The 27,396-nt window shown below is 47.6% G+C and overlaps 1 protein-coding gene across 1 annotated transcript; it reads right to left on the minus strand.

The window, feature by feature from the left end:
• On the minus strand, window positions 1–27,332 carry LOC144173808 (solute carrier organic anion transporter family member 4A1-like). Its single transcript, XM_077702065.1, is given in 10 exon segments — window positions 1–281; window positions 1,981–2,045; window positions 6,501–6,694; window positions 9,680–9,827; window positions 21,725–21,917; window positions 22,162–22,251; window positions 22,675–22,827; window positions 25,155–25,276; window positions 25,803–25,902; window positions 26,675–27,332. Coding segments are annotated over 10 exon segments (2,004 nt in total).
• Between the last annotated feature and the right edge of the window lie 64 nt (window positions 27,333–27,396).

Here is a 27,396-nt window from a genome sequence, read left to right on the forward strand (position 1 = left end):
TCAGAAACTGCTTGTGCCACGGGCAAATAAAAGAAAATGCGGGCCCGGATGGCAGCCGGCCCTTCAATTTTGTTATTTGAAGTGTTTGCGGTACATGAGCAGTGCGACCGAGTACATCAGGATGGCGATAGTCTTGAGTAGGATAAGCAGGGAGAAGAGATTGTGCGCCAACTGCCGGTTGTTGTAGTAGAGGCAGGAACCACTGCGGCCGCACATGGTCTGCCACACCAGGCAGCTGCGGTCGATCACGTTGCCGAACAGCAGCGGACCAGGGATGGAGGCTGCGCACAAGGGGATTCCCGGAATGTTTGCTGTTGAAGGGCGGCAGGCTTGAATGGCGGAAATTAAGCTGGTGCTGCGCAGCTTTGCGCACGCACACGCACACGCACATGTGCAGTGCTCACGGGTTGAAACGAGACACTGCGAGCGCGTGGCCGCCGGCACATGCAGCGCCGCCCGTGGACGCCAGTGGAAGCGAGGTCTTGCATTGTGGTATACCGCGAGGATGAGAGCGTGCTGACCGTAGGCTTGCTGCTTCCGGTTGGCAATGAGCGGTATTGTGGTTCCCCGAAGCGACAGCGGGGCGCTGCGATCCTGGAGCGCTGGAACGCGTTTGTGCGCTGACGGCAGTAGCCCGGCTGTGCGCGCAGCCGATTTCACGACATCGTGTGGTCGCGCTCTTGTTACGCGTGCCCTTCCGATGCGACACAGATAATGTGCATGTAAGGCGCGGTCACGCTTATCTGAATAAAACGAGCGTCTGCACGAAGGAACAGCCAACTTTATTCCATAATATAAACTAAAAAAAAGGAAAGACGCCTTTGCAGGCACGTTCGCGTGTGGTGCGGTGCATTAGTACTTCCTTGGCTCTCTTTTTTTTAGTTTATATCATGGGATAAAGTTAGCTGTACCTTCGTGCAGACACTCGTTTTATTCATAAAAGCGTGACCGTGCCTTACATTCGCCTTATCTGTGTCGCATCGGAAGGGCACGCGCAACAAGAGCACGCGCACACGATGTCGCGAAATCGGCTGCGCGCACAGCCGGGCTACTACCGTCGGCGCACAAACGCTTTCCAGCATTCCAGGATTGCAGCGCCCCGCTGTCGCTGCGGGGAACCACAGCCCCGCTCATTGGCTACCGGAAGCAGAAAGCCTATGGTCAACACCCTGCATGGTCAACATGCTCTCATCCTCGCGGTATACCACAATGCAACACCTCGCTTCCAGGGGCGTCCACGGGCGGCACTGCATGTGCCGGCGGCCACGCGCTCGCAGTGTCGCGTTTCAATCCGTGAGCACTGTACGTGCAGAAGTGCGCGCACACGCAGGCACAGAAGAATGTAGCAAAGGGGAACGTGCACAGCTGAAAAGTAGAAACGATAGTTAAAATCGTGCCTAAACGCCCCCAAGTTGGTTGAAAGGGGGGATTTTACACGTTCCAGGCACACGTGGGCTAGAGCTAGAAAACAAGCGTTCTGTTTGTGGTGGGTTTTGATGTTCTCTGGACGTAAAATGCATTAAAAAAAGGGCGGGAGGGGGTATGTTCACGGGCATCAGGTGCTGATGCACATAGCTTATAGGTGCACATTCTTTGAAACGCGCTGACGTAACGACTTCTTAAAGGAGAATCTTTTGGTGGAACGTAAGCAGTATAAGCTTCGAACGAGGCGATCGACCTTCGGGGTGACTCCTTCACAATGTCTATATCTGCCCTGATCAAAGGACGATCCCTAATTGCAACTACGACAAAACTTAACGAAAGAAATTGCCCTAACTTGAACATCCTAAAAGCTTATATACACAGAAAAATTTCGTTTCTAACATTCAGGCTTCAAATGTTCACGTATAGACGTGCAAAAGATTGGAAAGTCGACTCGGTTTTACTAAGAGCGTTTAATTTCTAAAGTGTAACTTCAGGAATGATATGACGGTAGAGTTAGCAACTGAGTTCAGTGTCGCAAGCGACTGACGCACTCACCCACAACGCGCACCAACATCCACTCCACAGCCAGTGCCAGGGAACGCTCTTTCACACCTACAACCCTGTTGGAGAGAGGGACCAAGCTTAGCGATGTCACAGCTGCCAATCAAAATCTAGGCGCTGGTACTGTTAATGTGTAGAATAGCGTCACTAAATAAAGGCTTTTAGAGTATTGGCACTCTTTTCTCTCATTGTTTTGTGCCGCCAGAATTTTCATTGGTCGGTCGGCACCACGTGATATTTGTTTACATAAGGGCGCAGCCATTTTGTTTCTGGGCGCCTCTCTTCTCTCTCTCTCTATCTGCTGCGCGGACACGAGAGCGGCCGGTCACACTCCGCCCGTCACAACCGGCGGCGGTTTCGTTGGGAGAGATGGCAACACTGCAAGCCAGAAACAAAATGGCCCCCAGACGCTTCCGAGTGCCCGAAGCGGCGCTACTCTCAGGCGTAGCTTATTTAGTGACGCTAGGGCGGTAGCGTAAGGAAGTTGCAAGGAAGGTAGAAAGAGCATCTGTACTACGCTTTTCTGGGAACGCAGACAACCATACGGAGTGACATGTTTGTGGTGCTACCATTGTGCGTGGTCTCATTTTAAATAATTCGTCATCGAACTGTAAATTGTATTTACAGGGAAGCTGATTTTTGTGTTCGACAACAAATCCAGGGCGGCAAAAACGCCCTGTGGCTAAGCCAACTTTATCGCGAATGCGCTGCAGAAAACGTCCGTAACTATCGTTTTATCAAATCTTTGTTACAAAATACTGTGCTGCTGTCGATCCTTGTGGCGTGCCAGCGTGAAGTTATTACTGCCGCTACATACTAATGCAATTACTATTAATTGCCTATTCAAAAGAACGTAAATATTGTTTATTTTAAATATAATGCAGGCCCAAAGCCAAAGCAAGACAGGTACATTCATTGCACAAAAACACATTTACACATGTTTACTCAGCAGCTCCGACGGTTGAACAACAACAACATTTTTTTTTATATAGACAGGCCGTCCAAACTGATACCTCTAACTCTTGGACGAAATACAAAAAAATGCGATAAATAATATCAGCCGGTCTTAATATCTACCCGCAGTCATTTCTTTAACCATGATTTACCATCTATACTTGCAAATAATCCACGCAGATTCTGGCGCGTTGTTAACCCCAAATGTTATCCTGATATAGTCCTAAGCAATAACGATGACGTTTCAGTTCCCACATCTCTATGCTCAGAGCTCTTAACCCGGGAGTTTTCATCAGTTTTTACCAGAGAAGACGTTTCATCCGTTCCCATATTGAATAGCTTTGACAGTAAAGTCATGCCGTAGATTGTTATCAGTGAGGTGGGTATTCTGTCCCTTTTACAGAAACTAAAAATTTCTTCCACCTCGGATAATATGGGCTTTAATAATAAAATCCTCAAATCTATATCATTCAGCATCACCCCCTTCTTATGCGCTCTGTTTTCACAGTCTTTGTCTACCGGAACTCTACCTCAAGATTGGCTAACAGCTAAAGTCGTCCCCCTCTTCAAATCGGGTGAACGTTTCTCACCGCTGAATTACAGGCCCATTTCCTTAACTAGTACCATTTTCAAACTCATGGAGCATATCATACACACTCAAGACATAAACTATTTGAAACGTCACAGTATCATTTTCAATTTTCAGCACGGTTTTCGCAATGGATTTTAATGTGACACCCAACTTGCCGGTATTGTTCACGACCTTCACATATCTATGGATGCTGGTTGCCAGGTCGACGCGATTTTCTTAGATTTCGCTAAAGGTTTTGACCGCGTTCCTCACCACAGATTACTACTAAAACTAGAACAACTTAACATTCACCTTAACATTTTTTCATGGATCAAAGCTTTTCTTTCCTCCAGGTCTCAATTCACCTTTGCTATGAATGTTCATTCTTCGTCTTCACCGGTAACATCTGGTGTACCTTAAGGAAGTGTTCTGGGTCCTCTACTCTTCTTCATTTATATTAATGATCTACCGAATTCTTTATCTTCACACGTTCGACTTTTTGCGGACGACTGCGTAATGTACCGTAACATTTCTTCTGATTCTGACCGCTTAGGTTTGTAATCTGACCTTAACAAAATTAATCATTGGTGTTCAACTTGGCTTATGTCGTTAAATGTTTCTAAAACAAAGTGTATGTTCTTTACTAACGCTGGTACCCATTTTCCTAGTCAATACTCGTTGAATAATATGACACTTTAGTTAACGTCTACCTACAAGTACCTCGGCCTCCACTTTCAATCGGATCTATCATGGCACCATCATACAGAACTCACTCTTGCAGCTGCTAACCGGTCTCTCGGGTTATAGAAACGATATCTTAAACAGACTCCACCGCAGTTAAAAAAGCTTTTTTTTACCACTTTAATTCGCCCTAAAATAGAATACGCCAGTGCCATTTGGGAACCTCATCAAGCCTACATCGTATCAAATATTGAATCCTTGGAAAACCGTGCTGCTCGTTTCATTTACTCAAATTATTCTTCCTCTTTCAGCGTCACTAACTTAAAAAATTACACCATCTTCCCACGTGGGAACCCTGAGGTGATGCAGAGCCGTGGAGTAGTAGCGTGTTAATTGGTTGTTAGAGTAAAGACACGTGTAGTCGCGTATTAAATGTCTTCTTTATTTATCAGGTAGTGGGAAACGTTTTGCGGCTTCTCCTTCTCGAAGCGAGGAATCCGCTGTTCGAGGCTGGCGTTTGGAAGCGTTGTCACGTTGCCGAACGCCATCTGGATCAGCTACTCGCCGCTGGCGTTTCAAAGCGGCTTCTCGTTCTCGAAGCGAGGAATCCACTGCTCGACGGTGCCGTTTACGTTCGGCGTCGCGAGCTCTGCTCTGTGCAGTCTTGTCTTCGGAGATGCTCGCGGTTCTGACAGTGTGCTGGCTGGCGCTAGTTGAAGGTGTGCCAGCCAGTTCACTGACGGAATCGTTGGCGTCCATTTCCAGTCATCGGATGGCGCAGTACCGAAGAAGCAACTGAGCGGAGCGCGGACGGGGTTTATTTGCAGAGCAGAGGGAGTGGAGAGGAGGAGCAGCGCGCATGCGCGTGATGAGACAGCTGGTGGTGAGGGGGAGAGGAGGAGCAGCGCGCGTACCGCACAGGTGGTGTGGAGAGGAGGAGCAGCGCGCGCTAGCGCACAGTGTTGCCGGTGTCTTCCTGAGCCGGCACGAGACGAGCCGAGAGGCGAGGAGGAGAGCGGCGTTATCACAGCTGGCGTGGAGAGGGGGACGAGGAGGAGAGGTGCGGATGCCGGACGACGGAGGGTCGACTAAGAGATGCTCTGCATCTAAAAACCCTGCTGAGCTAGAGAATTTGGTTCTTGGTTGGAAATATGCGCGCTTCTTACTTTTCCACAGATTTTACAATCGCCCATCATTGCATGACAGTTTTTTTGAACCCCCGTGTTCCATCTTTCCACGGCGTGATCATCCTAACAAAGTTAGGCGCCCGCTATCTCGCTCACTCTGTTTCGCACAGTCATTCATCCCGCGCACTATTATTGAGTGGAACAGTTTGCCCGCACACATTGCCACCGAGAAAGACTCAGCTAAGTTTTTAGAGCTCATGCGCACTACGGTGACTAATTTTTTTGCTGCTTTTGTTGTTTTGTTTTTGTTTCTCTTTTTTAACTATTGTTTAACACCATGCAATTGCTGCCCGTATTCATGGTTCGCGTGTTATTGTGGTTGTCAGGTTGAATTGTATCTTGTTGTATTGCTTTTTTAGATGCCACTGCATCTCATTCACTCGCCTTGTCCCTCCATACGGCGTTGCCCGTCCACACGCCTCCCCCTACACTATAAAAAAATAATAGCTAGCGGCGACCGGTTTCGATCCCACGACCCTGTGGGCGGAACGCGAGGTACATTGTGCTTTTCCCACTGCGCCACAAAACCGAGACAGAATCAAATGCTACGAACGCGCCTTATATCCTTGACTCATTCAAACTACGTCAAGAAGCTGCTGATACAACGCATGATGGGGCAATGATTGACACTTGCAATAAAAGAAAAGAAGCTCCCACTTACAGCAACAATGATGGAGTAAAGGTCGTTGCGACAGCGAAGCCCCAAGCATACCACTTAGAGAGATTGACCAAGATTGGCCAATAAAACATAATAATAATCATAAAACATAATAATCATACGCGTTACCGACACGTTTCCGCGATTTCAGAATCAATCCAACGGGAACACCGAGTGAACCCCACGATGCGTCGCATCTACACATGGTTCCCTCGCGGGGAGGTGGGCGCAATTTTTCTTTTTTGTTGTTTTCACACAGTGTTGCATTGGCCCCCCCTATGTGATACCCTTTTCTAGAGGGCCTTTAGGGGTAACCTGAATAAATAAATAAATAAATGCTTCGCGAATGGTGCTCAACATAACATTAATGACCTTAAAGATAATGCCGATGAACGTAGAGAACCAAGCCGGGCCTTTTTCCCCACCTACAAGGAAGCCTGATCGGCGGCCGTGGAGTTCTCACCTGAGCAGTACCGACGCTAGTGGCGCCGCGTTGACAAAGGTGGCGAGGAGAGCCATGAACATGCCGATAGTGAAAAAAGGCAAGAGCTGACATCGGGTGTCGCACTTTTTCCTCTGCGCCTGCATGTTGAACACTGAGCCGTCCTTCAGCTTGGTGCTCACGCTCGTGGAGACGCAGCTGCAGTTGGTGTAGAGCTGCGCACAGAAGACACGACTGAGTCAACGAGTGGGGGTGGGCGACCTCGCCTGTGTTTCTACTCCAGCTGGCTGCTCGAGTCAATCTCGTCAGTTTGAGGGAGCTTCACAGGAAAACCAAAACCAAACCAAACCAAACCAAACCATAACAACAACAACAAAGTCGAGGATAACAATCAGGGCCGTTCATGCGCAGGACTGTTCAGTTTGAGCCATACGCGTGCTTAAACAGCCTGAAACAAAAGGAGCACCAGTAAAAAAAAGTCAAGGCTGTGTAAAGATGGTTTAGGGCGTTGGAGAGAAGATTGGCTGTCCAGCAAAACCTGAGGATGTACAGCCATGGACAATTCAAATACGAACCGCGGAGCGCACGGCCAAAGATACTGGAGCCGTCACCTGGCAGCGGCCATGGAAAACGTACGGACATGCGCAGTTGAGATGTCGGAAGCGAGGCTGGGTGTCCCACGGCGATATGTTGTCCTCTGCTCGTTCGCATGCTTGCCTTGTCGCCATGCCGCAAGAGCGCTCCGGTCTTGCGTTCGTATAGCTCATCTTTTCTGGAGACAGGTCATCTCAAAGTTAAATTTTTTGAGAGATCAACGTAACGACTTTTTACGTATTGTTGCACGTGCAACTTAAGGACGTTTTCCGGACTACATTGTGTGGGCGGATTGCAGAAGAGGAGCAAGTGTGGGAGGATTTCTACGGGAAGTGGTCTGGGACTTTAAGTTTCTAGAAGTCTTTTTCTCGCTGCCCTATCTAAATGTTGTAACCCCGAAAGTCGAATTCAATATCAGCCTGCGCTGCATACTTGGACGAGGGACAAGGACAGTTGAAAAAGACAAACCATACGAGGGTGCGCACCATCGTATGGTTTGTCTTTTCCCACTCTTCTTGTCCCTCGTTCAAGTATGCAGCGCACGCTAATATTGAAGTCCAGACTATACCAACTAGCCCTTAAACAAGCCTTTGTTAACCCCGAAACACCCGCCGGGGTGGCTCAGTGGATAAGGCGTTGGGCTGCTGAGCGCGAAGACGAGGGTGAATTCCCGGCCGCGGCGGCCGCGTTTAAGATGGAGGCGAAAAGCAAAAAAAACTCCCCCCACCTCCCCGAAGGGGATCGTGCGGAAATGCGAATGCATTGGGTGCACCGATGAGTGTGCTGCGGCAAGCAGTAACGGAGAGAGGCGCGCGCTCCACTGCATTTATATATATTTTTCCGAGCGCAGCGAGCGGAGAGAGGGTACGCGGAGAGGAGAGAGAGACCCGCACAACACACCCGCCCCGCGTGCGAGCTCTCTCCGCCGAGCTCCGCGATGCGAGCGCCCTCACGCCCGAGTGCGCTCCTCCTCTCCACTCACTCTCCGCTACTCCGCCAGAGCTTTGCGATGCGAGCACACTCACACGCCGAGCGCGCTCCTCCTCTCCCCTTGCCCTCCGCTACTCCCGCCCGAGCTACCATATGCTCCGGTTGCTAGGCGCGCCACAGCTGTTGCTAGGCGCACGCCGGCCAACGCACGACAACCCCCGACTAAGAAATGCATTCGCATTTAAAACGCCCGTGTGCACGAGATTTCGGCGCACGTTAAAGATCCCAAGGTGGCAAAAATAATCCGGAGCCCTCCACTAAGGCGCGGCTCATCGGCTGCGTTGCGTCGCCGCGTTAAACCTTACGATCAATCAATCAATCAATCAATCACTCAATTAACACCGACACGCTTGTTAAAATCGTAATTGATATTACTCTGCCGTTACCTCTCTACAGATCAATGTAGTCTTTCCTTTTCGGCAATTAAGGATGTTTTGAAAAAGCTTAAGGCTATGCCAGTACGGTCATGAGTGAAAATGTTCTTTTTTCTGCTTCACAATAACACATTGAGCGTAATACCTTGGCTTGAAGGAAATGACTTTTTGTCCAGTCAGGTAATAACTGCAGGGCGTGCGGAAAACCGGAGATGGCAGAGTCATCATCATCATCATTATTATCATCATCATCAGCATAATCATCATCGTCATCGTCGTCGTCGTCACCGCCGTCATCATCATCATCATCGTCGTCGTCGTCATCGTCGTCGTCGTCGTAATCGTCATCATGAACAACCAACTTTGCGGAAAGTTGGTTTCTGCAGTGCATTTTGGTTACGACACCGACATAAGTGAGATCAAGAAAGCTTCGTTTTAATAATGGAAAATCCCAGACATCAGCACCCAAGGCTCGCCTAAATAAAGTTTGCTCCTCCTTTTACCGTCGCTCCAGCTGGTGTAACAAAAGATGTCATTCTAGCTGCGGTAACAAACGGTTTCACCTGGGAACCACAACAAGGGCGGCAAAGCTTTGGGATTCTCAATGGCGCCAGCAGTACGTACGGGTGCAGGTAAACGCTGCGTGCTTTCGAAGTCGCGAGCTTATCCACCTGCTCTAAAGGATGTTCTTTCCCGGAAATAGACCAGGCTTATAGGCTCTGCACACGTCGATATCTCCTTCCGCCATGATTCACCCTATTTGTATTGGCTGCTATTATTGCTCTACCTTTGTAATTCGTTGTTTTTCTTCCTTCTTTGTGGCCTTCTAATCTTTTTTTTATAACGCTGTGTCATACGTTTCTGCACGCCCCCCCCCCCTTATGTATTTCCCTCAGGGCCCTTACGGGGAAATAAATAAATAAATAAATAAATAAATAAATAAATAAATAAATAAATAAATAAATAAATAAATAAATAAATAAATAAATAAAATTCGCCATGATTCGCCCCCGTCTAACCCTCGCCTTTTGTCCTCCCTTTCCCGTCCAAACACACGACAGCTACAAAGATGATTTTCTCATATTTACCTCCCCCCACTTCGTTTCACCAAGGTTCCCTTCTTTGTCTCTCTGTTTTATTCTTCCCGCTCCTGATGGGGCAGCCGCGGCAGTGTCAACCCCCCCTCGCACCCTCCCATGCATTGCAGTCCAACACTGAGGTGCGCACACTACAAGCACATACCCTTGCGCCTCCTGCGGCCAGCTGGACCTCGCACCCGGCAAAGCAGGGCGAGAAGAAGACGGTGCCGTCCATAGTGCAGATCGGGTTGTACACACCCAGGTTGCAGCCGCAGTGCCGATTGCAAGGAAACTCGAAAGGATTCGAGTCACTGCGGGGTTGCGAGGAAACACGCAAAAAAACAAATAGGTGAATGCACAAAAACACTTCTGACTTGATATGAGAAATGCCAACGCCGAAAGTTTTGTGCCACTATTATTTTAAAGTATTTGTAAGCACCCCTCTCCCTAGTGAGGAGTATTCTCGCTAACGAAAAAAAAAATGGCCCGCGTATCTGCTCACTCCGCTGCAAACGTCGTCGAAAGACGATAGTCTTCTAGCGCCCCTGCCACGTAAATGCCTGTCATCTATACCATCTGTCCCGCTCTTCTCCTTCCGCTTTGCTCCTCACACGTTAAGCATGGAGGAGGCTTGCTAAAGTAAAATAAATTTTAGCGTAGTAGTAGTAGTAGTAGTAGTAGTAGTAGTAGTAGTAGTAGTAGTAGTAGTAGAAGTAGTAGTAGTAGTAGTAGTAGTAGTAGTAGTAGTAGAACTTTTATAGCGAGAAGAAGGGGGGAAGGGGATAGGGGTGAAAAGTTGAGGAGTTCATGGGTGGGGCCCGACGTCCAGGGTTCCAGATGCAACGACTCCCATCTTGTCTCTCTAGATCAGACGTAGCTGATCTTCGAGAGATGAGGTGGTAAGGGCTGCCTCCCATGTCTCGATAGGATTAATCTGTGTACCATTGTTTTCCTGCATCCAGATGCGAGGGCACGCCCAGGTTGCGTGAAATAGCGTGGCTGCCTCTCCGCATTTTGTGCACGTTTCTGGGAAGGCATTGGGGAACATTTTTGCTTGTCGTGATTTGTGTGTGTAGGTGTTTGTTTGTATTTGCCTCAGGATTTGAGCTTCTATAGCATTTAATTCTTTGTGTGGAGTAGGAAAAGTACTCCTCTTCTGCCTAATAAGCGACAGTCTTTCTCCATGGCTTTACCGAGGTTGACTAGGCCGACTCACGGTGTAGTCTTTCTCCGTATTTTTCGGGGTGGGGGGTGTGATAAGCGTGATCGTCAGGTGTGCGGTGTGTGAGTTCACGCACTGCCTAGACAGCTGCTTCATTATTCTCCAGTCCTTCGTGTCGAAGACAGCATGTGATATTGTATTTTTTCCTCAGTTCAGATGGAAGAACGTTTTTGAGGCGTTTTGGTATTCTTCCTGCGGCAAGATTCAATACTGCTCTCTTAGAGTTTGTTGTTATGTTCAGACATGAAGATGGTGCCAGTCTCTGCTTCTTCTTTGTTTGACTGTCTAATTGTCATACAATCTTGCAGAGATATTTTGAAATCTGTGACCACTAGTGCTGTGTTGTACACGTTTCTCTAAAATAGGAACGAAAGCTCGTTCCTCCTTCCATTTTAATTTTGAAACGAATTCCCATTACAAGTTCCTTAATTGCGAAAGGAAAGCGTTCTAGTTCCACTTCGAACATTGGAGCGCGTCGTTACATTACGTTACATTTCATTTTTAAATTTAAATATGATGTCGTATTCCTCAGGCGAAATAAAGCGAGAAATTTCAAACTCACATCGAACTACGTATATTATGCGAATATGAACACCGCCGGCAGCAGTTTATGTGAAGATAAAAAGAATCCAAAGAAACGCTCCCAGACGATTGTTTAGGGAGCACCGGACACACTCCGGACATGTCTAACAGCGATTTTGGTGCTCCTCTATTATAGGTGCAGCACATATTACACTTCCCACTTCGGTCTTACAAATGCGGAGGAAGGTTACTGCGCTTCAGATATACAAACAGGAAGTTACTCACATGCAGAAACGTAATTAAATGTCTTGAATTAGAAACCGCATCGAAAGAAACAATACATAGGCCTTTAATGAATGCTGATTTATTATTACAGTTTATTTAAAATACCTTACAGGCCCCTTTGCAGGGAATTTAGTAAGGGGGTTGCAGAAGTGAAGCTTTACCGATCGTACAGCACCGAGTAACAAAACACAGCAGAACAAGTAATGATTGCGAGGTTCACAATCCAAAATTAGGTCGGAAGATAATAACACGAAAAAAAATAAAAGCCAACAGCGTAGCCACGCACGAAATCTACGCACAAAAATTACAAAGTATGCCGAACACAATCAGGGTAGTAGATAAAGGAAACAACCAAAGATAGCCAAGTATGTGGACGCGACGCACAAATCAGTTGGAAAGGTTATAAATACGCATAAGCGAAAAGCACAGGAAATAACATGAGCCTAATAACATGAGCAAAAAACATTTACACTATAAAAAATATAGCCGGACAGAAAGTACGACTTTATAGAGCAAAAGAAACAGCCACAAACAAATAAATAAACAGTAATGAGAAAACAAGAAAACACGTGCCGGGGTACAGCAACGAGAGATTCTTTGGTTCTGCAAGCAGAAAAGAGTTAAGTACGTAACAAAGACACAGGATACGGCAGAAGAGAAAAAAATGTAGAATGAATGAAAAAAAATGTGAAAATAATTAGTGGGAAAAAATCCCCGAATGCATAGCCGCAACTAAGTAGAGTCCCTTGTTTGAATTCGGCAAGAGTTGCATCTAGATGTTGGAGTCAGACAGACGAACCCGTTTTTTCGTCAACACTTCGTTGGCAATGTTGAAGGGCTGGACGGGTTGGAAGGGTTTTCTTCCCAAAGGAAAAGAAATCCTCGGGCGTGGACGAGGTGGCAAATTCTGCGCTGGATGGCTTGGTCGGGATACGGCCTGTTCGTCACATGGCGTTTCGTCATAGACCAGTTCTTAATAGGCCGTTTGGTCAGGTAGGATTATTCGTCATAGGCCGGTTTGACCAATGGGAAAGTTCGTCATAGGTGCACAAAACGAATGTCTACGTTTTTTTTTTTTTTTTGAACGCATGAGGGTCTCACCGATGTAGGTAAGATGGTTCGACTCAAAAGAGAGAAGCCAGGCACATGTTTTCTTATTTTCTCTCTTTTTGGCTGTACATCTGGAATAGTTCAGCGCTGGTCCTGTCTGGCTCTTTTCTTTGTGATCCTGTTTTAACGTCCTGTTTCCAAATAACCATGTCGCAATACCAACTCTCCCAAGTATTCATCCTGATGCAAGAAGAGTAGGCAAGTATAGGGTACTTGGGTTGATCAAGAATATAAATACGAGTTCAACGACACTAGACAGAAAGGTCAGACAGATACGTAGCCTAATGAAGTTCTTGGAAGGCGGAATGCAAAGAAGAACCCACGCCCGCCTTTTTAATATTGCGGCCGGCTAGGGCACTCCCCATGTGAACAGGCCCACTCGTCACAGCCAACTCGTCGTGGGAAAACTGGTCAAGGAGGCATATGGTTCTAAGCGGTCCGTAATGGGGAAAGTGGAAGCACCGAGCTCCGCATTCATGAAAATTTCGTCTGGAAGTTTCATTTTGGGCGGATGTTGAGAAGGTGGGGAAGGGGGAGAGGGTGGTGTTAGGGGCTTCAACTCTGATAATGCGTACCAGGTTGACCCTTTCGCAGTTCGTCGGTTGGCCTTTCCTTTTGTGTGTCACACGGGCAGGGAAAGATATAGTACAAAACCTGTTATTCCACATTGCTGAAAAAGGATCGTGATAATCACGTGATTTGTGAGAACAATTTGTGAAGATTAGTTATAATTACACTTTCTTAGTGATCAACCATTACGCAAGATGTACAAACGATAATTAACGATGCCTTATCACCACTTACGTCTAAAACACACTGCAAATTTTGTTTTACCGTTCCTGTGACGAACTTTTTAAGTGACGAAATGTTCAATGACGAATGGTCCTATGTGACCAAACGGTCTATTAATAACAGGCATATGACGAAACGTGATGTGACGAACGGGCCTACACCCGGCTTGGTCACCGCATCCAGCTCTGTCTTTATGTCGTTGGTCGCCTTGTCTCGCATAGAACTGTCTGGAATTCATGAGTGCTTAAGCCTTGGGATTGAGCAACTGGCGACAACGAGCTCGCGCTTTCCTTTGAGGGGTCCAAACCTTCAATCCCGACAATTCCAGGTGACCCGGTGAACCTGCAATCCCGGTGACATTTCGAGTGGTCTCACAGCGAGAGCAACTCTCTCGACAACAACGCACCCGCGGCTCGCGCGACTAATGCGGTAATTACCCCTTACAATATACGGGGGTTTGACAAGGTACCTGCAGCGCCGCTCGGACTTGGAAACCTATCCCCGGCAGGGAACAGTTGTATCGGCCAGGCGCGTATCCTGGCCTCCCCAGACAAACAATGAAAGTGAAAAGAATTCTCGCGGCTGCGCTATTCACCCGTCGAACACCGCGTAAGCTCAACCGGCATTAAAGCAAGCGCAAGCTGCGGCCCGCCGCGTGGTTATTCTTGTGCCTTTGGCCTTCGAGGAAGCACGTTCCGCTGAAGGGCGGGCCAATCGGTCAGCTTATGGGGGGAGAAACACAGTAGCGACTTGTGGATTTTTGTACTCGAGCCTTGGCATCAAAAACAGCCAATTCCTAGCGAAGTAACGCTTGCAGTAGGAACGTCGTTACTGCGTTCCTTCAAAAACCTAACGAGTTACCGTTACATTTCCAACGACCCTTAATGGAATGATGGCGTTCCTTCGCTCCTCCAAAAATTCCAGGAACGCCGTTACTTGGAACGCCGTTCCGTACGACACTGCACTTGTGTGGCGTTGGTTTTCTAACATGTTCCAGCATCCGTGTAGACTGTGTTTTCATCATCCTTGAATTTTTTCCTGAGCTATTTGACTCTCGCTTGCCTTCTGTGGGGTCCATGTTTTTCGGTAGAGGAAGAGTTTTCGCGCGTACAACTGCTCTCGCGCCATCTATTCCTTTCGTTATTGTTTAACTTGGAATAGCGCCGCATAGTCCAGACTTGTAGCGTGCTCTCTTCTTTTCAACGCGTATTTCTTTCTTTGCTATCGCAAAAATCCAGCAGCCATGTATATTTAATTAAAAGAACACTGCAAACACCACTTATGTATTGCTATCTGGCGTCAATATGCCTAATCTTCTCTTTTTGCTGACCTATGTTGAAAACTATATAGTGTGTTTCCAAATTTATTTCGCAAAAGTTTTGCTATATAAACCTCTCAAGTATTCCTTAAACTTCTAGCCGGAAGGCTGAACCGAAGCGCATGCATGCAGGCATGCATGCATGCATGCATGCATGCATGCATACATACATACATACATACATACAGAAATACGGGTTGGCAGTCGAGAAAACCTCGGAAAGCAAAGGGGAGGATGTGGTAGATCATTGAAACAGATTAAGAATTTGGAAAAAAAGAAAGAAAGTGAAGAAAAAATATGCATAGCGAGGGCCTCTGTTCTGGAAGTCTTGGTGCCATAGGGAGCTTAAGAGGGTTCAACGCTGGTCGACCACTCTGGACATGTCGTAGACACTCGAGTCACGACCCGGGGGTTAAAAAGAAGGTCCCCTTCACCCCGAGTAGTCCGAATGGCGCTGGCTAGTGGAAAAATTCAAGGTTACTTGAAGGTGAAGTCAGCGAAGTCAATATAGGTACTAAGGAAATAAAATCCACTGAAGGTTTTACCATACAGCGTAAAACGAGGGAGCATGAAGCTCTTTTTTGCGCTGGGTGAACAAGCACAGCGGTCAGCAGCACGACCACACATCTGCGAACGCTTTCCCGCCCAAGAAATGCAATTGCTAGACGTGAGATATTGTAAAAATTTGGGGGGCGCTTACTGCACGAGCGCTATACTGCGAATAGTCACCTAAGCTGCTTGAAAGGCAAAAACTAAATAAAAGTGTAAACTGGTTATATATTATATACCTTATATTTCCAATGCCGGCAGCGCGGGCTCGTGGCCGAGTATTTTAGAGCGCTGGGTATGTTATTTTGCAAGTCGCAAGTTCGAATCCCCGAGGGTACATTCTTTTTTTTTGATTTCGAGGGTACGTTCTTTTTTTGACCCGAGGGTACGTTGATTTTTTTCGTTTTTCGGTCGATGTTTTCCATACTGAGTTCACCATTTCTGAGCTGCAACGTTAACTGCTCCACGTGCGAGTTCGCAGAACAGGCGCAGACTGACACTAGCGTGCTAGCGAGTTCTCGGTGGCGTGCTGTTGCCATAAGAACCGACTGCTTGCGGGAAGTGGGTACAGGCTAGAATCAGCAGACCCTTGGCCTGGTGCGAACATGCTTTTAAATGCGAATGCATTTATTAGTCGGGGGTTGTCTTGCGTCCATCGAGTGGCGTGCGCCTGCATTCCTCCAGCGCGAGCGCACGTGAGCGCGCGCCTCGTAGTTCTGCCTTCGTCGTCGTCGTCGTCGTAAATGCGAATGCATTTCTTAGTCGGGGGTTGTCGTGATCCGTCGGCGTGCGCTCGCAGGTGTTATCTCTCTGCGCTCAATATCGAAGGCATGCGCTTGAAGCGAGCTGTACTAGTTTGCTCGAAGCGGCAAGGACGGCGACTACTGCGGTGTTAGTCTCGTGTCTAACGTGTATGGGAGCTTGATATCGCACGCCGTTGCCACGTCTCCCGTTCGAGACACGTCTCCGTACAAGGACTTTACACCCTTGCCTACACCGGAGACGGAGTCTTTGTGGTGACCGTGTACCACGCGCCCAACCTCGCTCGAGACGCCGTTGCCGCGCAGCTGGACGCGGCTATGGAAAGTGTGCGCGTGCGCTCCAAACCCTCTGACCCCATAGTCTTGGTTGGCGACTTCAACGTTGACGTGCGCAAGAAGAGTGGCGAGTGGCTGGTCGAGTACATGCAGACCAGGCACTCTATGCATTGTCTCTCTGCCGGCTTCGACACGTGCCCCACTACCATTCACGGGAGTTGCATTGATCTGGTCTTTACGCGAAACTGTGACGCGCGTATGCTTCTCAAAGACCCTTTGACCGTGCACTTTAGCGATCACAAGGCAGTGATTGCGGCCGTCAGGTACAACGATAACACAAACAGGTGCTGATGAATAAATGATTACGTTCACACTCTCGTCATTAATTACGCCATTACTCGCAACACACTCATCGGTGCACCCAATGCGTTCGCATTTCTGCACGATTCCCTTTGGGGAGGTGCGGGGGAATTTTTTTACGATACAGGTATGAGTGAGGCAAGATCCAAATATAGGGGAAAAGCGCATGGCATTTGAGCGTCTGAGGTGACGAGGACCGACTGCTTGCGGGCAGTGGGTACAGGCCAGAATCAGCAAACCCTTGGCCTGGTGTGAACATGCTTTTTACGATACATGTATGAGTGAGGCAAGCTCCAAATATTGGGGAAAAGCGCATGGCATTTGAGCGTCTGCGGTGACGCGGAGGGCGTTCGTCCACTCCGTAGGTTTCGTCTAGTGATTGTTACGATTCCAAGCCGTCCTGGGAGGCTTATCTTAGGCATTTTAAAGAAGTCGACGATATGGCAGAAGCGCGGTATGGCGATTATTGAGATAACGAGAAAGCCCATCCAACGATAACGTCGCATGTCAAGCATGTTGTTATACAGAACCGAAATCGAAACTTGTGTTAATGCTAATCTTGGACATCATCCAATCACGGTGCACCTCCTCCCGACGTCACAGCGTTTAGTTGGTGCGGCCGCCGTAAACAGTGCATGGTAGTTTTTCTTCTTTCGGGCTTTATAAAAAAATCACCAACTTATCAACCGGGTAAACGATGAAAAGTGTTAATTTGAGCCAGTCTACGCAGTGCAAGCAAAAACGGGAGAAAGACCATCGTGTTTAATAAACAAGGACAACCTTAGCGTATACGAGCGCGATTTCATCGTTGCATGTCAAATCGATTCCGGATAGTTTTCTGAGTGGCAGTAAAAGATATGAAGACCTTATTTGGGGATGACACAAGGGCCTTTTTCACACGATTGCTATATCAGGCGCTATTTTGAACTTTGCTATCAGGAAAGACGTCGTCTTCAGCGTACTTTGGAAGTTCAGGTTTCATTTTTCCTAATATAAACTACTCGTTACTGCTAATATATTTTAATATGAAAAACATTTGGCGCAGGTAACGTACACCAAAAGCTACAATAAGAAGAGCATAAATAAAGTTTGCCGAACTCGCACAGCTCCTGCAGGCACTTTCAGCAAATAGTCCCCCTGTAGTTCTACGACTGAGAACCGTTTCACTTCATACGTAAAGGTAACGTCAGTGGGCACTTGTTATAGGCTGGGGCGAAATCGACTAGATATTTACTCTGATGTCTTTACGGGATTTCTGCTCCACTGCCGAAATGTGAGCAGCCAAAAATTATCCTTAAAGCATGTTCTGGTCCTCCGCCACTGAAGCAAAAAACAGTTGGCGATAAAATGAAGCGTTATACAGAAATATTAGCCTTGATAAGCAATTACTGCTTGTCATCACATGTTCAATGCTATTTTTAACAGCAAAACTGTGTTCGTTTTCTTCCAAAAATAACTTCATTTACGTGAATACATATGGGAACAGTTGGCATCGCAATATGAAATCACGAGAGCACAACCGACGTGGACTGCATATCCACACATAGACACGTTCACACATAGATATATACGGATCTCGGTTACAGGCTTGACACAGTTGGTATAAAGCTTGCAGTATAGAAAAATGCCTCACAGTACATCAAGAAATAAAGCTAATAACAAGTTCCGGAGGCTCCGTTATACAGAGCATGAATACGGTTTGGCGAAAATGATCAAAAGTCAAGAAAAAACAATGAAGAAGGGATGGATATGGCGAATACTGCTGCATGCAATTTTTAATGTGTATGCCTTCAAGGCCTACTCATTCCGTGTAGCTTGTCTGCCTCGGCGGATAGCTTCCTTCCTCTTAAAATAAAGAGCCCTTTGACAATGCCTCGCGCAGTGCTTCGTCAGATTCGGGTCCCTCTAGCACCCTCGTCGTCCAGTTGACTTTTTAAACAAACTGGCGAAAGGCGGGTTTTGGGCTCACAGCACACTCAAAGGCGTCCACCCGTGCTCCCAAGATTGAGTGGAGGCCCAGGAGGAGGACGCAATCGCGCAAAACGGGACATTGCGCTTCCGCACTTGGGTTGGTATCTGAGGCTCGACCAGGTTATCTGCCATCGTGTACCAAAGAAAGTATGCATTTCGTTGTTCTTGGTCGATGCTTTTCATGGGACCAATGTGGTAACGCCATCGCAACGATGTGGAGAGGGCATAGCCTAGTGAGGAGGAGAGCAAGCGCCAAGCACGCATTCAGCAAGTGAAAAAGAATGCTTGAACAAGACGCTTATATAGGCAAAGCTTCTATAAACTAAAAAATCTGGTGACAATGTTTATACTTCTCAAAATTGTTGAGCAAAAAGAAAACATTAAGCACACTTGAGGCAAGACGTCAGTATATAAGTTATATTTACATTGTTTTAGTTCAAAATATATGGCTGCTTGATTTTTGCAATCGAAAATACAAAAAAAATATCTGCCGTGAAAAAGCGAAAATGCGCTCGTGGCGCCCCTCGTAGTAGTATTCACAGATAAAAAAACAATAAAAGATTCCAGTAGATGGCGCGAGCAGTTTAACGCGGCAGAAGTGATTTAGCATGAACGGGAATCAATCTGCTGGCTTTGAGAGAGAGAGAGAGATAAAACATTTATTATCATGTCCAGCAGTAGTGGGGTGGGGAAAGAAGGGATGGGGCGGCGAGGTGTGTGGTGGACCTCCCCGCTACGAAGTTCTACGAAGGTTGTCCTTCCGATTAGGGAACGCCAGGCAGCTTCGCTGTTTACATCAGCGTTCCATGCGTTAAATCAGTGAAGCTGGAGTAATATTTTGGAAGAAATTCGTTTTACCCTGATGAATATTACCGCGAACCATGCATTGTGTTTATTTGTGTTTTGCTTTTACCACCTGGCTGCGCCGGTCTGTGTTATCTCTGTGCCAAGGGAAGCGCGTGTTCCACTCTTTCTTTCTGTGCCGCATGTGTTATCTGTTCTGATAGGGAGAGCATTCCGATCTAACGTGAACAGCCCAGAATAATCTTCTTGGATCTACAATGTTCTAGATGTGAATCGACGGTTCGAGAACCACGCGCGCCGAAAGATAAAAAGCCTGCAGAGCAGAAGCCGGGTTATTCGACTCGCCGTAGCACGCATGCGTACGTCACTTTGTTGACTGCTGCTTCGCCGCCTCTGTATTCTTTGAGTGGTTAGGGGAGCACAAGTTCGCTCCAATAAATGTGTTTTCCTCGAAGACAACTGCGTCGTCTGTGGCTTCGTGAGAATATCATCTTAATCACCAGCCTAACTACGCCCACTGCAGGGCAAAGGCCTCTCCCATTAAAGGGACCCTGCAACACTCTTTGAGCAGTGCAAGTAAACCTGCGCAACGTTTAGATTACACTGCCAGGAATACCTGAGCCGAATATTACACGTGCACGTAAAGCGGTGAGCGCGCAAATCGATGTGAAAGACGCGGAAAAACAAACCGCTCTCTCTTCAGTTGTCCTCATTATGCATGGCCCGAGGGACGTCACATAGGCCATGGCTGCCCGATCGGCTGTCACTGGTCAACTTCGCGGGTAGATTCTCCCATTTCCGTCGTCGTCATCGCTGTGTACGAACCTCTTCTATGCCTGAACCTGTAGGCACAGTTTTGCCGTTTCTTTTGTGTTTTGAGTGCGCGCGGAGTTTGAGTGATGAGCTCAATACTTCCCTTTCAACGGGACCACTCGACTACAAACGTTTATTGCTTCAAAAACGCCCTACGAGCCCGAGCGCGCACTTGCGAGCAGGCACCCATGCCTGCTTTTTTGTGGTACCAGACCGGAAATAGGCCCCTCCGCGTTGCGTAGAACAGGAGAAAACTCCCCGGCATGTGATATATCGAAGGCCGCCGAAGAGAACGCCGCGAGCCGCCCCCCTCTCCGGGAGAGAGCGCGCAGCTTTCGTCGCGTTGCCCGCGGTCGAGTTGAGAGGGAACGATTATGCGCGATTTCTCATCGCGCGTAGTTTCCTTAATTGTGAACGGATTTTCATAATTCTTGCGGGAGGAGATTTCTGGGACAATAGACTTTATCCCAAAATACATTACTCGTAGTCGATGGCAAGTGTTGCAGGGTCCCTTTAATCTCCAATTATCCCGGTCCTGTGCTAACTGCAACCAATGTATCCCCGCCAACTTCTTGATCTCCTCTGCCCATATAACTTTCTGCCGCTCTATGACGTTCTTTCCTGCTCAAGGGATACATTGTGTTACCCTTAATGACCAACGGTTATCTTGCCTTCGCATTAAATGCCCTGCCCACGTCCATTTCTTTTTAATTTCTACTAATATGCCCTGAACACGGGTTTGTTCCCTGACCCTGTACGCTCTCTTCTTGTGCTTTAATGTTACACCTGTCGTCTTCCGTTACATTGCTAGCTGAGTAGTGCTGAATTTAAGTTAAACCCTCTTAGTGAGCCTCCAAGTTTCTGCCCCGTAGGTGAGTACCGGTAAAATGCAGCAGTCATACACTTTCTTCTTCAGGGTGGTAAGCTGCCATTCATTATCTGAGAATGCCTGTCGTATGCACTCCACCCCATTCTTATCCTTCTAATTATCTCTGCCTCATGGTTGGGATCCGGGGTCACAACTTGGCCTCAGGAGATATTCGCATACTGATGAATATAACTGTCACTAGTGTGACGCACAATATTAGGTTTTACCCTAGAACCAAGTACTCCATAGTACGTGCTACGAACCACCCTGGCCAAATATTATTTCTTTTGTAGTTAGTCAAAGAAAAATTGCATGCTTAACCACGGACGTATTAACAAATTTTTCCACGCAGCAGCAAGTCGAACTGAGGTGTCGACGAAAGCGAGGGACTAAATTACTTTAAGCGAAACAAAAATTAAGTCATTGTTAAGATTAACCTTTAACGCAAAGGTTAAAGCTCTTTCGCAGTCAAGGGGTCCGATTAAAAAAAGAGCGGCGACTGCCTTGCCGAGCGAAGAGCCTTCGACTAGTGGGTCGAGTAGCATACGCGAGCTTACTTGAGCATGGAGGGGATGTTGACGGCAAAGAGTGGGTCCGCGCAGTACGTCCTGAAGGCGAAGGTGCACAGCCAGGGCAGGAAGCTGAATCCGAGGCAGAGTTTGATAATGGCCTCGCAGGACATGTTGAAGCGGGTGACCAGGTAGCCGCCCAGGTAGGTGCCGCCGCAGCCACCCACGATGGCCATGGCACCTTTGCCAATACAGGAAACCATCTGGCTGTCACGTACGCACGTGTGCGAGCAGCGGAGCGGCTACGGCTCACGACTACGGCCCGAGAGACCCTGTTCTCGAGCCACTCTTTACTTTAGAAGTAATGAGGAAGTCCTGACAAGTCCTGCTCCCTCGAGTGAATTTTTGGCAATTAATTTGGTATTGAGGGCATAATTAGGTGAATAGGACTTTGTCTACTATTAAGTGCTAAGAAATAGGCTTACCAAGAATAGCCGCAGCGTGTGAAGACGTCATAGCGAACTGGGACTCGAAGAACTTCGTGGCAAAGGCACTCACCGCGTTGGTGAGCATGACTGGAAAAACGAAGACAGATGTGCAATACTCGGGTTATCACCGTAGTATTGATATATTTCACATTGTATGGGAAGGAAAGACAAGATATAAGTTAAGCAAGGATGTGAAAGGACAGAAGAAGGGGAGTAAAATGGCACTGTACGCATTAATGCATCCTGCAAGACACCGAGCGTTCTGAGTCAAATGATAACGGTGCGGAGAAGTTATTATTAAATATATAGTGCGATTCGCTGCCTGATTTCCAATCGCGTAGTGAGCTCCAATTCGTCGTGCAATGATGTACTTTTTTTTCAGATCTGGGTTTTAGGGATATCCCCGAACCCCGAGAAGTGTACCCGCCTAGTGCGTTTCTGAGCTTCTAAAAACGCCTATCTCTTTGCTGCAACTTGCAAACGCAATCTCAATGTGTTATGTCCGCTCACAGTCTGCCGATCCGGCCAAGCAGAGAGACATGAAGGTCGCGTTGGACAGTACGCCAAGAATGGCTTTGGGCATCTCCCTGATAGATGCGTCCTTCATCGGGATCGACCGTGGGCGACTTTCTCTCCTCTTCTGCTCTATCAGCTCGTAGTAACCTGTAATGCGGAGCGAGGAATAGCATTAGTTCCAAACGTATGCTATTAATTTCGTGAGGAAGGGAGACACGAGTGTATGCTAAAGACGAAGTGGTCATAATGACCAGTCGATTTTTTATGGTGTTCATTTATTTCACCATGGGTTCGTAGGAGGAGGGGGAGGACAGAAGTTGCTGCAATGCAGCCTGCTGTGTCCTTGAGAGAGCCGCCACTACGAGATATGGAACAAGTTCATGTGGCGCCCATCTGGCCTGGAGTGGCCGCGAAGTGGGAGCAACGGGGTGCACTACGTACGTCTCAACATCCCGATCTTGATGTCACGCAAAAGGCGCAAGGCATGGAGCGCCGTGACAGCTGGCACTTACTCCTGAGCTAGCCAGGTTCCCTGAACACAACGCATGAGCGAATGGCTGCGGTAGAGTCACTTTGTAAGCTACGCTTTTTAGTGACCCTAGACTGCACCGGTTGTCTCTCTAATGCCCAAATTTCAAAGTTTAATGTTAATTGAAATAGCGAATTGTTCATGTCTCGATCGGGATACCGGGATTAGTTCAAAGGCTAATACAATAAATGCTGATTGCGCTTGGCGGTTCGCGTCCTTTCTAGCGCGTTGTGTATAGTATGCACTCAGATCTATGCACGCTACAGCCCTTCCCCGAGGTTCATCTACTCCGGTAAAAACCTGTAGTGTGGCCCAAAAAACACCTCAGTGACACCTACGCACAAGCGTTTACGCAAGCATACATAAGCGCAGGGATTACCTTAATTTCAGAATCCGTGCTAAGGTTCATGTGTGTTAACGTGTAGTCACCCACTTGAAACCTTGAGCAGCTCGGAAGCATGACATTAGCTCCTTGCAGACGTTGCCAGCCTATATTAATCAGACATTGGCCACGTATCTGATTCTTTCATTGCAAAGGTCATCGACAGATGGTAGTGTTTGTCACCCCCAGCAAGTAACTTTTTCTCCCCAGTCTCCCTCCCATACCTCAGGCTCTTTACCTCCCCTCGCTATATCCCCTAATAAATGCAGTGAGTGTTTCCTAAATTTATTTGAAATTTACCGCCTTCGCCCTGCTCGCGCGCCATCAGTGGGGATCTTTCGTCTTAATTGTTTTTGAAATAGCTCGAGAAGACATTTCTTTGTTTTACTCTTTCCTGTTTTCTTTTTCAGTCCAAATATAACATTTTGTTATATGCTATCACAAAAACAAGTTACATGTCTATCCTTAGTTAAAAACACGCTGCTACTATCTGTCATGTGCTTACATCTTGAGTCAACTACACCTAATGTTTTTTTTTTTTTGTTGTTGAACAATGTTGACATATATAAGGTATATCACCGGTTTTGGTAGTTTCGAAAGATTTTGCCTACATATGCCGTATTTACTCGCGTAAATGATCGCACTTTTTTTTTTCCAATATTATGATGCAAATTTAGGGGTGCGTTCATTACGCGAGGTAAATTTTTTGCGAAAAAAATATCAGCGCAGAAAATGCAAGTTCCAGGTCACAGTTTTTACGATAAGTCTCATGAACGTAATACAAATAATAAATAAAAACACAACAAAAACTCAACCATCCACCGAGTGACCACTAAGTGACGGAAAACTCAGTGTTTCCGTGAATTACGGAACCCGCCGGAACGAGTACGCTGCGAGGTGAGAACAGGTCGACCAATAAGTGACTGCTGCTGTCACAGTGGGGTACATCGAGACACGGCTGCCGACGAAGCAAGCCGAGCGCGTTTTGTTATTTATCTTTTGGGCAGATTATGTGCATTTAGTGAGAGTTTCTTCCTCACCAATATCGAAGTCATGCTTGCCGATATCGCTAATATCATCAAGTACGCAGCAATAATGTAGCCATGTCCGCTTTGAAAGAGGAGGAAACTAAGGTAAACACGACCATCGTCATCTAGAGTTGGCACACATACGACATATGGATGCGGGAAGTTCAGGGTGCGCTCATTGCGCGGGAAATTAAAAAAAAAAGTCGTATTTTGACGATGAACTTCAGGGGTGCGGTCATTACGCGAGTGCGATCATTATGCGAGTAAATACGGTACTTCTGGTTCAGGTTTAGGTTCAATTTTTGCCGCTACGGTTCAAATGGCTGAAGCTCAGCAGGGGCCTGGGATCCCGCTCTGGGAGATTCTACGGGGTGGCGTACATCGTACACGGAACTGCAATATTCATTTTCTGAAAGGAAGAAAGCTTCCCACAGTATACCACTAATCGTAGAGAAATTATGTGCAAGCTTGCTGCGTGTTATGTGATAGCGCGCGGTTGCTATATGAAACCGGATAAGCGAAAAGTGGACCTTACTTGTCATGTGCTTGGGAAACAGGAGCATCGGCCAACAGAGGATGAGGAATGCTACGCCGGAAATGATGAAGCCAACCCACCAGGCTCCCACCCAGACAGCGCTTGACGACGTCAGTCCTAAGCTGCACAGAAAATAAAAGGAACAGGCGTGAAAAAAAAAAAAAAAAAACCTCGTCGGGAAAAACGAAAGAGATTAATGTTTTATCCGCTAGATTCGTGAACTGTTGGGAGTATGATGCCATATTTATGCGATTTCTTTAAGCATAATGGGGAGGTATAGAATAATGACCCGATAACATAATGAGTCCGAAATTTTGGTACAAACGCCGTTTTTTTTTGTGTGTTTCGTCACATGGTGGCTGTTATCTTGCGTTTCGCCCTTACATGGCTTGAAGAGGCAGGCCATTTCTAGGAGGTTTTCTATGGGAGGGAAATGTGCGTTCTTGAATGTTATCTGCGGGATGCCGGGGATTGAAACGCGCCTGTAATTACAACGGAGAGCGTTTGTTTTCAGATGTCTACGTATTGATTGAAAGACCCTTTCTTTTCCTCCAGTCGGCTCGTGCGCAGTCAGCGTCTAATGGTTGTTGGGAAATCGGTGCTAAATCGAATACTCGCTGCTTGAGATTAAACAAAAGAAATGCTCACTGTTTGACGCTTCTCGAGACGTCGACATATATTGACAAGAAGAATCCGGCTGTGATGAATCCCAAGCCGGGACCCAAGACGCCCATGGCAGAAAAAAACCCTGGAAGAAATCACCTCCACTTAGGGGACAACTTCACCGCGACCGTACAGTGGCCCTTATGCAGCGATATTTTAAAGGTTTCGGGAAAATCGTACAAGTGGCAACTCACATTGCGCTAGAAAAGCGATTTACTGGCGCATTCATATTATTGTTTAGAAGCTTTTTTTTTGGCTTCTTTATGCCTGATTAGCTACCACATGCTGCAGGTTTGAATGCAGACAGTGGTTGCTGCCTACCATAAGTAGAGTTGCACAATGGGGCCTTAGACTTCGATGTAAAACAAAACAAAAATTACAGGCTGCTCTTTGTATGCCACCGGAAAGAAAGAGTCGTGGCTTCTGTGCTTCCGTCCCATACAGACGCCAATGATTGCTCCTAGGCGCGTTTGTCTGTTGACTGCCCGAACGCCCTCAGCAAAATGATTCGCGCAATTATTTATGCTAACGTACAAGCTACGCATAATTCCTAGTTATATCAGTATCGGAAATCTAGAAATCCCTTCGAAGGTATTCGATAGCTTTGAAACCCCTAGAATGCCTTTACTCGGTACCCTGAACTCGTACACATTGGTTTTATGTTATGCACAATATGCACGCATGCTGTCTACATTGACTCACAAATCAAAGGGTGGGAAAGTTCCCCCACCGGTATGCTCGTAAAAACTAGCCCTTCTGCCCTTTTCCAAACGGTGGGGCTGGGAACTGTCCCTCTCTAAGAGGCATTCCATGCAAGACTAACTACCTGCAGTTGACATTGACGTGCACTTTCTCACCGAGGTGTGTCGAGACCTTCCTGGTGGGCACGTTCTCGTCGAGGTACGTCACGCCCAGCGTGTAGAAGGGCGTGGTGCCCATGCCGTTCAGGGCGTGGGCGGCCATGAGCAGAAAGCGGTAGTTGCGAACGTTGCCTTGCAGGCACAGGTCTCCGGGCAGCGGCGAGGCGGGACACAGGTCCTGTATCTCGGAGCCCCACTGGTAGGGGGGCCCCAGGAAATGCGCCGAGGCGAACAGCAGCATGCCCACGCCCGTGGCGGCAGCGCCTCCGGCCACGAACACCGGCTTGTTGCGGCTCGTGCCGAGGAAGGCGACGGGCGCGATGGCCAGGCCGTTGGCCACGTTGTAGCTGCTCAGGATCATGGCGCTCTCGAAGCTCTTGAGCTGGAAGCGCCGCTCCAGCGTGGGCAGCACCACGCTCATGACGCCACTGGTGATGAAGCTCTGCATGAGGGCCACCAGGCTCATGTTGACCAGCATCACGGATGGTCGGCACAGCGGCTGCAGAAACCGCGGCCGAAAGCTGAAGATGCCGCACCGGGTGTCCACCGCAGTGCCGGCGAACAGCACGTCCGGCTCGCTCCCGACGGGCTCCTCGGCCGCCACGACGGCCAGCTCTTGCTCCTGCCAGAGAGGATGGCGATCCCTTAGCGGCATAATGACCCCCTAAATGGTTACACAAATGCTTATTAATACGCACTGACTAAGTTAAGAAAAATTG

The sequence above is a fragment of the Haemaphysalis longicornis genome, unplaced genomic scaffold (assembly GCF_048455015.1).
Source record: "Haemaphysalis longicornis isolate Haplotype H1 unplaced genomic scaffold, Haemaphysalis longicornis Haplotype H1 scaffold_3, whole genome shotgun sequence".
In the NCBI taxonomy this organism is placed as follows: Eukaryota; Metazoa; Arthropoda; class Arachnida; order Ixodida; family Ixodidae; genus Haemaphysalis; species Haemaphysalis longicornis.